Source organism: Antechinus flavipes, chromosome 2 (assembly GCF_016432865.1).
Source record: "Antechinus flavipes isolate AdamAnt ecotype Samford, QLD, Australia chromosome 2, AdamAnt_v2, whole genome shotgun sequence".
In the NCBI taxonomy this organism is placed as follows: Eukaryota; Metazoa; Chordata; class Mammalia; order Dasyuromorphia; family Dasyuridae; genus Antechinus; species Antechinus flavipes.
The window spans coordinates 151,271,900-151,287,521 of NC_067399.1; the positions used below are offsets into that span (position 1 = coordinate 151,271,900).

The window sequence follows — 15,622 nt, forward strand, 5'->3', positions numbered from 1 at the left end:
ACTTGAATCTAGGGCTTTCTAGTTTCAACACTAGCTCTTTAGCCATTTAATAGATATTTATTACAAATATAATAAATACTTATTACTGTGTGCCAGACACTGTGCTTAAGTGTGGGGGATAAATAAAAACAGCCTCTGTTGCTTTAAGAAAGCATGCAAAAAATTCTACATATGAGATATATAAATGTAGTGGTGGGGGTTGAGGGTAAGGAAAGGAAATCAGGAAAGGGCTCTTGCAAAAGGTGACGTCTAAACCAAATCTTAAAATTAGACCTGAGTTAAGATCTAATCTTGTGACCCTGGGCAAGTTATCCAACCTGTTTGCCTCAGTTTCTTCATTTGTAAAATGAGCAAACCACTCCAAGAACTTTGCCATTATTATCCCAAATGAGGTCACAAAGAGTCAGACATAATTAAAAAGGACTGAATGACAACCTGCCTGCCTCTGTTTTCTTAACTATAAAATGGGAGATAATAATAGCACCTATTTCTCAGGATTGTTGTAAAGATCATATGAGATGTGTTTTTAGGATAATACTAATAACTGACAACAACTTTTAGAGAGGAGGAAATTAAGAACAGAAGAGATTACATGATTTCCCAGGTCACACATTTATAAAATATCTAAGGGAGCATTTGACTGCAGTTCTGGAGCTCTGTCTTTTTTGTAGGAATTTTGATGAGAGTTAGAACAGGTACTTTTTTTTCCTTTTCATTGTATCCTCAGCACTTGACACACTGCCTGATATATAAGTACTTACTAATACACTGCCTAGTATATAAGTACTTACTAAATGCTAGGTGTTACAGTAAATAGAACTCTAGATCTGGAGTCAGCAAGATATGAGTTAAAAATCTGGCCTCAGACACTCATAAGCTGTGTGACCCTGGGCAAGTCACTTAACTCTGTTTGCTTTAGTTCCTCATCACTAAAATGAACTGGAGAAGGAAATGGCAAGCACCTCCCTATTTTGGATTCTATTGTCAATCCTCATACTGCTTTTCAGACCTTTTCTCTATATTCAGTTTTAGGTGTCCAATTTAAGAAAAATCTAATAAACTGGGAAGACCCTGAGGAAGAGCACCTGAATGATGAAGAACCTTAAGTCCCTTCTTGTGAGTGTTAATGGAAAGATGTGGACATATTTAGTCTGTAGAAGAGAAGACTGAAGGTCAAGGGGCAGGGATAGGGAAAGCATGATAGCTTTGTTCAAGTATGTGAAGGGCTTATTATGTGAGGAGGAAGCAAATTTATTCCATTTGTCCTCAGAGGTCATGATTAGGAGCAGAGGGGAGACATTATAGACAGAAGATTAGAGGGCTTGATGTTAGGGAAAATAAAAATTAGCTATTCAGAAATGGAGCTGTCTTAAGAGGTATACATATGTGTGGAGAGGTCATCTCCCTTCTTGGAGGTATCAAAGCTGAAGATGATTAACTCCTTGTTGAGTATGTTTCAGATATGAGCCAAACTAGGTGATTGCTGAGAGATCTCTTCTAACTTAAATTTTTGAATCTAAAGCCTGATTTTGCCAGTTCTCATGAAAAAAAGGCCAGAGAGGTTATCTCGCCCAACTCCCTCATTTTGCAACTAAGGAAACTTAAAAGGTTGTAAGTGATTTCCTTATTATGGAGTCAATGACCTTGGCTTCTTTACTAGAATATAAACTCTTTGAGAACAAGGTGTGTTTTTGTAGTAGTATGCCCATAGCCTATCACAGTGCCTGGTAAATATTAGACACTTAATGCTCAGAGCAATAGGAATTAAATGAATTAGACAAATAAATGATCATGACTTTAAAAATAATTTTCAAACATCCCCAGACTCATCAAAATTGTATTTGCCTTACAGATTTTTGTTGGTTTTACTTGAGTTTACTAATTTTAGGAAGACAGAATGGTATGGTGGGGGATGACTTCTGAATTTGAAGTCAGAGGATTTCAAATTCACATCATGGACTAGTCCTGTTATCTTGGATAAATTGCTTACCTTTGGAGGACTTTTTTCTTCCCCGTAAAATGAGGAGTTTGGTGTAGGTCATCTCTGAGTTTCCTTCTAGTTCTAAGTCTATGCTCTTTCTTCAACCCCCATCAAACTACTTTGGTATCTTGTACCACTAATAATTTTAGATATAAAGATTTAATGGAAAGCACTTACATCAGGAAATTAGAAAAAATGAGTGCTAGTATTTTAATCTCTTTAATTCCGTTCTTCCAGGAACTTCCAGGAAGTTCCTAAAATTTTTTAGCAATATATGTGAATTTTAAAGTGAAAATTTCTAGTAAATTTGAATAACTTGCCTCCTAAAGCAGAGTCACTTCTGATCTGTGGACTGATTGGTTCTCCTTGCATTCATCCAGAAGTTGCTTCTTGCCAGCTAGCTCTGATTGGCTAGGAGAGAAGCTCCTCCCCTTTTTTTTAGAATGTTTTGGTGGTGTGGTTGCCTCGGAGCATGTGCAGACACATGCCTCTTTGTCAGCAATATGAAGGTCTGCAGATTCTTTTTCCCTGTCCCTCTGAAGAGGAGCTGGACATGGAGGTAAGAATGTAAACTCAAGTTAAACTCTATAGTCTTGGGGAGGGACATTGTTTTTAAAGAAATGAGACTTCCCACTTTCCAAATCTTGTTTGTTTGGTTTACATAACTGATACTCCTAAGGGCTTTTGTAAGTTTCATAAGATTTAGAATTGGAAGGAATCTTAGAAATCACCTAGACCAGCACTTTCATTTTACAAATGATGAAAGTCTCAGAGGCATGAATTGACTTGCCCAAGCCCACACAAGTTTTATTGAGGTTGATTTGAAACTTGGATAGAGTAGTGTACTTAATTTGGTTATTCCAGATGGGCGTCTTTCTGTCTCTCTCTCTTCACCCTTCCATTTCATTTAATTGATTTCATTCAGAAACTGAGATGACAAAGACTATATTTAATAGTGATATATTTTTTAAATTTAATATCCTTAAGAGTGGAACCTATTTCAGTTATTGTGTGTTTTGTAGGAAGCAGGGTCTAGAATCATTTTTGATTCTGACCCTTTTCTCCTAATAGAATCCCTCAATAGAATTCCTAACTAATAGATTTTGGGTAAAATAACAATATGTGTTTGATGTGGAAATAAGTTTATACTATTGCACACATATAACCTATGTCAGATTGCTTGCCATCTTGGAAGGGGGGATGAGAAAGAGGGAGAAAAAAAATTTGAAATCTGATAAAAATAAATGTTGAAATTTAAAAAAAAAATCATATTAAAAAGCACAAAATAATGGTGGCATTTTTAATTAACTATACTCTATTCCACTAAGGCAAGGGAACATAAGCCTTTCTTTGGAGCAGATAAACTTTACCCAAGTGTGAGAGAATATATAATGCTTCTTGATCCTGCTGTCTAATTTGCTTTTGGCACACATTTTGTTTTTTAATTCTTTTCTTCTAATTTTACTTTATTTTTCTTGATGCCTTTGGTTTTTCCTGAAAATTTTTTTCTTTTTCATATTTCATGTGTTTTATTTTTTTTCTGAATGTATCACTCTACCTAGAAAAGTCATCACTTATAACAAATATTAAAAGGGAAAGAGAAAAAATTCAACCCCGCAAAATTAATCACTACATAGATTCAGATAATTAAATACAATATGCCACAAATATAGGCATAAATTTAATTTTATAGCTTAAATTTAGATGATGTCATTGCCTCTATCACAGAAACTGCTTTTTAATACAAAAGTAAAAAGCCAGTGTTTAAATTAAGGTTGGGCAGGAAGGTGTGGAAGGATATAGGATATTTTTAATGAAACAAGATAAATTGCACAATTCTGATTTAAAATAATTGTGTGTTTGGGGGGGGGAGAATGAATATCTAGGTGGAGCATCCATTTAGAACAAATTTTAGGATATTACCTGCAATACCTAAAAAGGTATTAAGAGGCTTAACTTATTTGAAACCCAATACTTTGGACCATGTGTTTATATTATTCATCATCATCTTGCCAAGTATGCAAGACCTCTGTTTTCAGGTTCTTTTTTTTAGCCTTTATTCAGACTAAAATTATTCAGATTTAATGTCTTTCTCTTTGAGTTTGTGTTTTAGAAGGCATTTTTAACATGACTTCTGTTGTCACAGGAGACCAAAGGGGTCTCAGAAAATGGCTGTCAGCAATAACATTTGTAAAATGATCTGCCTTTTAAAGGAAACAAACCCCCTTTTTTTAAGAAGGAAAAAAAAATTTCTCTTCTTACTTCTCTAGTAACATCATTTTAGTTTAGTGAAGGATTTTAGTTTTTAATAGATTGTTTTATCATCCACAAATTCTAGATATGTTTTAGGCAAGCTGCTAAAACAAATGATTTATGTGAAATCCTCAGCTTTAGCTGTCCGTCAATTTAGCCACAGATTTATTCCTACATAGTAATAGACTAGTCAATTTTTTTGACTGATGGAAGCTCTGCAGAACTATGTAGTTATATCATATCAGCTTCTTAGTTTTATAATTTAAATTTGGATTATGTTATTGTTTTCACCACAAAAATTGTCAGCTTCTTGATTAGTTTAATAATGAAAGCTTGAGTTTTTGTTTTTTTTTTTTTAATCAGCCTTAGGCTAGGAGAAGTCATGGGAGATAGAGAAAAACTGGCAGGCAAAATACAAACACACATGACACCGTTGAAAATGAATTATGTACCTAATCTAATACTAGAAAAAGTCAGAGATGATTTTGGCCATTTTATCCATCCATATAAATGGCCTTTTTATGGAAATAAAATAATCCAAAAGTTGGCCTCCATTTTCCTCCTTTGTCATATGAATTAGATCATTTATTATAACTCATACTTGCATATGTAAATATCTAAAAGTTAACTTGTCCAAAATTCAATTTATTCTTTTCCCTCCTGAATCCTTTTCACTCCATCCTTCATTTAGCCACCAAAGCAATTGGTTTAAAGCATAGGTATGACCATGTCATCCTCTGTCCTCATCCCCCTGTGTAATTCAATAAACTCTAGTGGTTTCTTATTATCTCCAGGATAAAATACAAAATTCTTTGCTAGGTGCTCAAAGCCTTTCATAACTTAATAGATTGCTTATATCTTTCTTCCCACCACATACTCTTTGATCCAGTGACAGCTTCCTTGCTGTTTCTTAAAGAGGGCACTCCATCTTTTGACTCTGGCCATTTAATCTCAGCCTATCACACATACCTAGAATGCTTTTCCCCTTCATTTCTACTTACTGATTTCCCTGGCTTCCTTGAAGTCCCAACTAAGATGCTATTTGCAGGAATCTTTTCCTAGCTTTTCTTAATTCCAGTGCCTCTTCTCTTTGAATCTTGTATATAATTTGTTCTCTATATATTTGTTTGCATATTTTCTCTATATATTTGTCTATTAGATTGTGAGCTCCTTGACTGTAGGGATTATATTTTGCCTCTTTTTGCTTCTCCAGAGCTTAGCATGATGCATAATATGTGCTTTGTTGTTCATTTGTTTCAGTCAGGTCCAACTCTTTGACTCTATTTGTGGTTTTCTTGGCAAAGATACTGGAGTGGTTTGCCTTATCTTCTCTCCAGCTCATTTTACATATGAGGAAACAGGCAAGCAAGGTTAAATGACTTGCCCAGGATCACCCAGATAGTAAGTTTCTGAGGTTAGATTTTAACTCAGGAAGATGAGTCTTAGAGGTTAGATTTTAACTTGGGTCTTGCTTTTTCTTTTCTTTCTTTTTCTTTTTTTTTTTTTTTTCCTGAGGCAATTGCAGTTCAATGACTTTCACAGGATTACACAGCTAGGAAGTTAAGTGTCTGAGGTCAGATTTGAAATCAGGTCTTCCTGACTTCAGGGCTGGTGCTCTCCCCACTGAGAGCACTTGGATCTTCCTATCTCCACATGGAATAACCTATCCATTGTGCCATCTTGCTGCTCTTACTGATGGCCTTTAGTTTCATTTCCTAATATATTGTATCTTCTTTCCTTGTAAGAAAGAAAAACAGTCAAATAGACGAACAAAACACCTGGTTCCTGACAGCCATTCCAGTATTTCAGTTGCGTAGTTCTTCCCTATCTATTCAGAGAAGAGAAATTTGTTTCATTGTTTTGGGGGCTCAGCTTAGGTCTTTGCAATGAATCTGATATTGTTAGCTTACCTGCTGGACAAGAGTGAAGATCCTTGAGAACAGGGTCCACATTCTTCAATCAGTCACTAAGTTTTTATTGAGTATTCATTGTATGTTAAGCATTGTAGAAGATTACAAAGACAGGACATGTATGCCTTCTCTACTGGGAACTTATTGTGGTCTAATTTGGGAGATAAGATACAAAAATGTGAAAAGTTAGGTGACAGAACAGAAAATAAGACCACAGAAGAAATATTATGAGGTGGTTATTAAGATTTCATGAAGGGAGCATTTGACCTGAGTCTGAAAGCATGAATAGTGTTCTGGAGTCACAGAGAAGAGGAAGGAGGACATTTCAATGGACAAAATAGTTTGAACAAAAGTAAAGAGAAAAAGCAGAGGGTAACAGGATGGTGAATTTCATAAAATGGATTGAATGTTTTATGTTTTAGATTAGAGAAAATTCAAGGAAACACAATAGCAAACAACAAGTACTGGGAAAGGACTCTTCAATGTATAAGGATTAAATTAAGCTTAACCTGTTTGAATTCAGAAGGCAGAACTAAAAGCACTGGATGGAAGTTAGAAAGAATTGAATTTGAGTTTGAATTTGAGATTAGGAAAAACATCCTCATGGATTAGAGCTTTTTAAAAATTGGAATGGATTGCCTCAGGAAGGACTAGGCTTCTTGTCAGGGGGGTCTTGTAGCAAAAGCTGCTTCATTGCTTCCTGGGTTATAGAGGAGGACTAGATTGCTATTGAGGCCCCTCCTTTCAACTGTGAAATTCTTTTAGTCTGTATTTCCAGACCATTATGACTGTAGTGAGAGGACTCACAAAGGTGAGTAGTTAGAAAAGACTTGTAGAATTTGAGAGTTGCAAGGCAACTTAATGGCAGTTTATTCAGTCATTTTCAATATTGTCTGACTTTTTGTTGACCCTATTTGGGGTTTTCTTGGCAAAGATATGGAGTGATTTGCTATTTTCTTCTTAGCTAATTTTATAGATGAGGAAACTGAGGCAAAGAGGGTTAAGTGACTTGCCCAGGGTCACACACAGCTAGTAAGTGTCTGAGGCCAAATTTGAACTCAAGAACATGAGTCTTCCTTGCTTTGGACTCATCACTCTATCCACTTTCCCACCTAACAGATCCAATGGCAGTCTAGTCTAACCCATACCTAAGTAAGAGTCTCTCCTACAACATAACCAATAAGTGGCCATGCAGTTTTAGCTTGAAAGGACCTTGTTGCCTCCTGAGGATGCTCATTCCACGTTTGTGAAGTGCACATTTTTATTTAAGAAAATTTTCTTCAACTTTCTTTCAACTCTACTCTATTTAATTTTTCCTTCATCTTAACAACCCTTAAAATGTTTGAAAATGACTATCATGTCTTCTCTTCTCCTAGCAAAACATTCCCAGTCCTTTAGCCCAATTCAGTTTAATTTTAAAAGCATTTATTTATTAAGGACTTACCAAAACAATTACTCTTAGGACTTTAATTAACCCAGGCAAGGAAAGGTTTTTTGGGGACAGATTATGGAGGATCTTGAATAAACGGTAAAGGTATTTGGATTTGATCACAGGGAGCCATTGGACATTTTTTCATCCATAGAAGTTCTGAACAGAACAGAACTTTAAAAAAAAAATGATACTGGTGTTCAATTGGTGATTGGAATCAATCAACAGGTATTTATTAAGTGTGTGCTATGTGTCACAGCCAGGCAACTCTCATAAGATTATTTAAAAGCTTTAGCCTATTTGTATTGGTAGAAGTAGTTTCCTCATTGGAGCTTCCTTATTAACATTTACCAAACATAGATAAGGTGGCACAGTGAACTAATGCCAGTTAGACCATAGACCAAAGAGTAGGAAGAGCTAAAGAACTGTCCCCATTAAATCGGGAAGCCCTGACCTATGTTCTGGACTAAGGAGATGGAAGGCAAGCATTATATTCTCTTTATATGTTTGAAGGCATTAGATACTTTTACTAGAAGGTCTAACATCTGATGCATACATCATATATAAGTCTGAATTCCCATGTTCTTTGTGAAATAGGAAGATTTTTTTTTAAATTCTCATGAAACTTAAAAGATGATTAACATTTACCAAACACTGATAAAAGTAACTTGGACAAAAACAAAAGTTGAGATATTCCCTGATCTTAAGAGACTGGAATCAGGAAGGTAATTGGATCTCTCAACAATGTGATCTTGAGTAATCATAGCAGGTAATAATTATAATAGCTATTATCATTATAACTTTTTAAAGTAATGCTGTTTTTATTTTTCAAAGCACATGCAAAGATAATTTTCAACATTCACCCTTGCAAAACCATGTTTTCCATATTTTTCTCCCTCCTTCCCCACTTCCCCTTTCTCTTAGATAGCAAGTAATCCAATATAGGTTAAATACATGTTTATAACTCTTAACTATATCATCTTTGGCAAACTGAGTCTTTGTGGAGCTCATTTTTTTTATATGCAAAGGAAAGGCATTGAAGTAGATGATCTTCAAGGGACTAGCCCTAGGGTTCTAGATCTCTAATCTTATTGCAGAAGTCTAACCATGATGATGTCGCTTGAATTGAGGTAGTGACAATAAGAAAGCAGCTAAAGTGGGACATTTCAAAAGAAGAATTGACAGGATTTAGGAATTAATGAAAGAAAAAAAATAGTCAAATATGTACTTGATTAAGGTCTTAACTCTGGTTATAATGCTGTTTATTTCTCTTGATAGGCCCCTTTCAGCACCCATCAGAGTGCTTTGATTTTCAGCATCTTTTAAGTTTCATGAGAATTAAAAAAAAAAAATCTTCCTATTTCACAAAGAACATGGGAATTCAGACTTTATATATGATGTATACATCAGATGTTAGACCTTCTAGTAAAAGTATCTAATGCCTTCAAACATATAAAGAGAATATAATGCTTGCCTTCCATCTCCTTAGTCCAGAACATAGGTCAGGGCTTTCCGATTTAATGGGGACAGTTCTTTAGCTCTTCCTACTCTTTGGTCTATGGTCTAACTGGCATTAGTTCACTGTGCCACCTTATCTATTTTCTAGACACTTGTCCCTGGCTGTATATTCACTAAGGTCAGTACATTTCACATTCCTCTACTTCAGTCCTTAAGGATAATTTTTCTGTTTGTTGTCTTTGGGTTGATTCATATGATTCATCTAGTTTCCTGAGCAGTAAGCATCACACATCATTCTCCTTTTAACACACAGTATGAGTTAATAATATGAAAACACTAATAAAAGTAACAATAAATATATGTATATATATATTGTGTGTACGCACAATGTATACATATGCATATATGTATATATACACAAAAATATTTGGTGTATATATGTGTATGTGCATATATCTAAAGTGATCTCTCTCTCTCTCTGTCCCTGTCTCTGTCTCCCTACCTCTCTCCCTATATATTAAGAAAAAGAGATTGCTTAGAGAGAAATTCATAGGGCTACAATGGATGAGTGACCACAGAACAGCTAATACTGGCCAATTTAAAGCCCAAAAAGGGAAGCTAAAGCCAAAGAAACAGTAGTGTGAATTTTAGGCCCATTCTTTTTATTCTTTTAAAGGTAATCACCATATATCACTCCCTAGTAAACCACTTCTCATTGGACCTCTTTATCTACTCTGGTACTGTTCCCAAAGTTTATCTTATTCCCCTTCTCTAATAGAAATTCCCAAGATGGGGTGGGAATCTTCCCTTTTCCCCTTCATTCAGTTACCTTCTACTTTTTTACATTTTAATCTGGGCTTTGAAAACATACTAATAATGCCACAGGTCCCAGATCACCCTGTTACCCCATGGAGGATCTTTGATTCCCCATCTATTCTCTCTTGTTCTTCTTGTTCTTATCTTCCTCTTTAAATGTCAGGCAGAAGATGGCTTTGGGAAAGAATCATTTTCATTTGTTTCACCATCCAGAGTCACAAAAGACAAAAGGTCCATGTTAGGAGAGGTAGCATATTATGAGAATGTTACATGAAGATTATTATTGGTGAAGTTTCATTTCTCCAAACGATACTTAAATCGGCTTCATTGTGCTGAGATGATCCATCTCTTCTGCTGCTTGGGATCCAGTGTACCCCTTCAGAGTCATTCAGTAGCTTTTGAATTCTTGTGCCTTTGGCTTCACTCTAGCCTTTTCTTTCTAGGTCCCATAGGTAGCCACCCCATTGGCCACCTCCCCACTGGATTTGGACACTGGAGCCCCAATGAAGTTGGTTTTCTTAGTTTCTACTAGCTGCCTTGGCATGTGACTTGACATGGGTGTCATTTTTCCTTGTCTAATCATGTGTTTAGATAGCTCAAATATCCCTGCTAGGATTCTGTGACTGCATGGCTCTAGAGTTCCTTGGTCTTCATGGTAGACATCACAATAGTGAATGCTGATGATAAGAAAAGAAGGGAGAGGAAATTCCAGGTGCAGAGAATAGATAGAGAGGTGAGAATGAATAAGCCTCCAAAGAATACACAGCATTATCAGTGAGACTAGAGCCAACAGAACAAAAAGAGAAGGAAATAACAACAAATTTCAGTTATTAATGAACTTGAAGCCACAGATTTTGGAGAAGGGCAGTGAAATGGTGAAAATTATTTGAAGAAGATTAGTTTATTCCCAGTCTTTTCAAGATTTGGGTCCATTTTGAATCGTTTAAAAAAAAAATCGGTCCCTCTACATGATGGTAGTTTTGTATTTCTCAGTAGATATCAATAGGATAATGATAAGATGGCACTATGAATTCAAAACAACTTTTACATGAATTTGTATGTTAGCCACAATAGCATATACTTATTTGAAAAATACGAATACATATGTGTAGGGGACTTTCAGTCTGCAAAAGGTATGCTCAATTATTTATGGATTTGAATATGTATATATGTGTGTGTGTGTTTGTGTGTGTGTGTATATACAACACACACACACATATTCTCAGACACTTGCTAATATCATGGTTTTGTTATAGATGGAAAGATGGCCATTAAAAAGTATTTCTAGGAACCTCAGAAAAGTTGGTTAATGAAGCTGGTTTTATCAGTGTTATACAGTATAGGTAACTGGCTCTGATTTGTTATGACCAGCTCTTAGCATCACCCCTGGCACCTAGAAGATGCTTAATAAATGTTTATTGATTGATTAATACAGACAAGATGTGACCTGGTCCACCTATGTTGAATCTCAATCTGTAATGGGAAAATTTTGAGTTGTTTCTGGTAGAATTTCTTTTTATTTCCCCTCACCCACATTGTACCCAATCCAAAAGTTTGTTTTGTTTTGTTTTAAACAAGTCTTATTACTTAGGGTATTTTTTTCACATGCTAATGAGGAATTGCTCACAAATGTTAATGAGGAGCTTGTTTGGCTTTCTACTTTGCCAAATAAGCCAGACAAGTAATTTAGAGGGTTTAAAAGCATTACTGTTCTCTTAAGTCGAAACTAACAGTTAAATTAATAACTTTTTACTTCGTAGGACTGATAAGTGAGAGGTCACTATAGTTCTTGGGTTATTAGTCAATGTATATCTTTGTTACTATTCTAAAACTTCAGTCGAAAAATTGATCAAAATAAGCCTATAGAAAGTAATCGAAACTGAGTCTTTATTGAAATATTTCATATGGTGTGTGTGTGGGGGGGGTGGCATTCTTAGATTTGTTGTGATTTTGAGGATGGTCACCATTTTATGCTACTGCAGTTATTAAATGGAACTTGCTTCAGTTTAATCATTTTAATTACTTTTCTTTTCCAGAAGAAAAGGACTGTGGTTTCGCTTGCGGAAGATACTTCTTTGGTTGTTGGCCTTGTACATTGCCATTCCGTTCCTTGTAAAACTCTGTCCTGGGATACAGGCTAAGCTGATTTTCTTAAATTTTGGTAAGTGATAATTTTCAGACCTCTTTGTTAGGATGTTTTTAGTCTTAATTAATTAATTTTAATTGGTATTTACATAGCATAGAAAGGTTGCAAAGGACTTTTTTTTCCTTTGATTTTTTTTTTTTTTTTTTTTGGTTCTTACCAAAACCCTGAGGAAAATACTATAGTTGTTCTCTTTTTACTGATGAAATTGAGTCTCAGATTATAGATCAGGCCATGGCCCCACAATTGGTGTCTGAGTCCAGGCCTTCCAGACCTTTTATGTCTTATTGAATAACTTTTGAGGTGGAGGATGGGAGGAAAAGTGATCATTACAAAAAATCAGCCATTGAATTAGGATTTTTTGCTTTCCATTTTGGATATTCATAACCATTGACAATTTGTGCATTAACTATTTGTATTTAAATAGCATTTAGTTTGAAAATATTGATATAAATTTTTTAGGTATATAAGTAAAATATGGTTTAACATTAGTTATATTTTTTCCAATGAAAATTTTAACTTGAAAAACTGTTATTCAGTCATATTTGACTCTTTATGACCCCATTTTTAGTTTTCTTGGCAAAGATAGTGGAGTGGTTTGCCATTTACTTCTCCAGCTCATTTCATAGAAGATGAAACTGAGACAAATAGGGTTATGTCACTTGTCCAGGGTTACACAGCTAGTTGTCCAAAGCTGGATTTGAACTTAGATTTTCTGAGTTCAAGTCTGGCATTCAATCCACTGCACTACCTAACTGCCCAGGGAACTAGTCAGTTTTATTTTGGAAATTGTGAAATAGCAATTTCTGAAACATTAAAAATTTTAGATATTTATCTTTTTTTTTTTTTAAGCCTGTAAAATCTTTGAATTTTTTTTTAAGATAAACTTTTGCTTTTTAATTGTGAAAAGCTCATTAATTCAGTTTTATATGAATGTTTATGTGAAAATTATAATTCAAGAGTATAAAATACAGGATAAAGTAGCATCTAAGCACACTTTGCTGAATGGTTATAATTAGCAATATCTTGGGGCAGCTTGGTGGCATAGTGGATAGAGCACCAGTCAAGAGGACCTGAGTTCAAATCTCACCTCAGACACTTAACACTTACTAGCTGTGTGACCCTGGGCAAGTCACTTAACCCCAATTGCCTCAGCAAAAAAAAAAAAAAAAAGACAGAAAATAAATAGCAATATCTAATAAAAGAATAGATATGACTAGGGCTTAAGGTACTGTGAGATTCTATCAATAATACAAGGATTAAAAACAAGGAAAAAATCAAAATGCTGATTAAAACCTGGAAAAGGCTTAACCTATATAACTGTCTTCTCTTTCCAACTTCTCATCATGGTACCATACATGAATGAGAATGAAAGTTGAATATTTTATTTTTTTTCCTGACACTTAGAAGTGTAGAGTTTTAGGACATTGGGAAGCTGAAGTAAGAGATGAAATAGTCAGTCTCAAGTGGAAATAGCATTCAGGATGGTGATAATCAAAGAGGTAGAGTGGATGGGCAGTCTTATAGGAGTGGAAACATCACATAAGTTCTGTTGTTAGGAATTAAAAACTGTGGGTGGAGAAAGAAAGGGCCTTAGGCTGATTGCAGAAAAAGGAGAGTTGGGTTGATTTATTTGCCATACCTGAGATAATCTTAGAAATTCAAGGTTCTGAAATTCTTTAGAATATACAAAGTCAAGACACTTGGGGCCTGCAGAATGTAAAATTTCTGGTCATTTTGAAGCCACAAAGGAAAAGCACTTTGTGATAATTTAGTAGTTCAAAGATCTGTAATTTCACAGATATGGGAAATCTTCCAATGTATAAATGAAAAGATTTTTGAGAATGACCTGGATTGAGAGGGGTTAATTGATTTGAGGGAAAGGGGGGAGAGACAGAAACAGAGAGAGGAAGAGAAAGGAAGAGAGAAGTGGGGAGAAAATAGTGGAGAGGATAAATCATAAATTTATGATAAATAATAAAATTCTCATACTCGGAATAACTAATGATACAACTTACTCAAATAATTTTATATTTCAACTGAATTTGACTTTCTCATACTCTAAATTTTTTAAATAAGTAGAATTATAAACTACTGGATTTTGAGCAAGTTGATATGTTATTCTTCAGTTTGAGACTTACGCAAGCATTTGAACAACAAAAAACCGTTAAAACATGATAGATAGTAAAAACAAAGCTTTTGTTTTAAAGAACTTGTGTTAACCTAATTAGGGAACATGATGTATAAATTTCAAATCTTCTCTTTCAAAGTTAATAGTCATTAATCTCTTTAAGATCATAAGTAATGAAGTAGTTGGATTTGAAGCCAGAGAATGTGACTTCAAACCTTTCTTTCCCTTAATACCTATATGACTTTTGTATAATTTATGTCACTTTTTGAAGTGTTGCTTTTTTATCTATGAAGTGAGAAAACTGAACTAAATGATTTTTTAAATTTCTTCTAACTCTAAATTTAGGGTTGTAAGATTTGATGGCTAATTTTACCACAAAAGAATTAAACCATGACTTAATGTGGGTTATTAAAATCCAGTTCATTAAAAATAATTTAATATTCTGAATTCAGTTCAAATTTTAACTATAACTCTTTAATAAAGAATCTTCCCTACTTTGTGCTCTCTTGTTTAGATTACAGGATCAGGTAGAAACTAGAATTTTAGCTTTTCTCTAACTTCAAAATCTTTGGACTTCATTTAGTCAAGCTAGAGCAGTATGCTTTTTTTCCTAATCTCGTTTGGAATAAATAGATATTACCATCAAAAAGTTTCTCTATAATCTAGCTTTTGGATCCTGCTCACTTCAGAACTCTAGTTCAAAAGATGGTAAGAGAGTATCTTTCTTCACATAGTTATAGATTGCGGCATAGAAAGGGAGGAAGTCTCTTTTTTTTTTTTTTTTTTTTTTTTTTTTATAGAAACAGTAGTGTCCCTAGAGGCAGAAACTAATATTGTTCTTGCATTTGCAACTTTTCTTCTGATTTAACTTCAAATTATAGAAATTACAATGGTATAGTATTATAAATGATTTTACATTAAAAAAAGATTTCCCCCAATGCTGAGTTTTTAGAAACAAGTTGTATGGTGTAAGGGCTGAGGAGCAATAGTTTACTGAGCACTTTATCTTATCATTTTGTTATTTTATATATATATGTGTGTGTGTGTGTGTGTGTGTGTGTGTGTGTGTGTGTGTGTGTGTGTATTTTTAAACATGGTTTATAAGTTCTGATTTTTCAGGGAAGACTGCAAACATTTTTTCCCTGAATTTTTCCAATTTTTTTTTTTCCTCCTCGACCATTAGATCTTATAGATTCATAGATTTAAGATTGGAAGAGATTTTTTGAACAGATGAGGAAATAGTAAAAGTAAAGTGTTTTATCATAGATCACTCAGGAGTAGGAGCAGCAATATTTGTATTAGAACATAGGTTCTCTGGTTTCCATTCAGCTGCCCCATCACCCCACCCCACCTACCTCATACATACACACACTCTCTGTCTGTCTTTGTAAATCATATACAGCCCACAGAGGCATAGATGGACTATAGTCCCTGTTTCTATTTGAGTTTGAGAAGACTATACTTTATTTTATAGGCCTTGGGAAATACTTGAAGATTTTTT

At 34.5% G+C, this 15,622-nt stretch overlaps 1 protein-coding gene across 4 annotated transcripts in view; it reads left to right on the forward strand.

The window, feature by feature from the left end:
* The window catches only part of ABHD12 (abhydrolase domain containing 12, lysophospholipase), a 130,128-nt gene that overhangs the window by 44,933 nt on the left and 69,573 nt on the right, over positions 1 to 15,622 (forward strand). For 2 of the 4 annotated variants that reach the window (XM_051975823.1, XM_051975821.1), the window contains one exon: positions 11,884 to 12,008. In XM_051975823.1, the coding sequence (XP_051831783.1) occupies positions 11,884 to 12,008 (125 nt within the window). Of the gene's footprint in view, positions 1 to 10,889; positions 10,981 to 11,883; positions 12,009 to 15,622 lie in introns of those variants that run through there. The other 2 variants (XM_051975824.1, XM_051975822.1) reach the window with 2 other exon arrangements.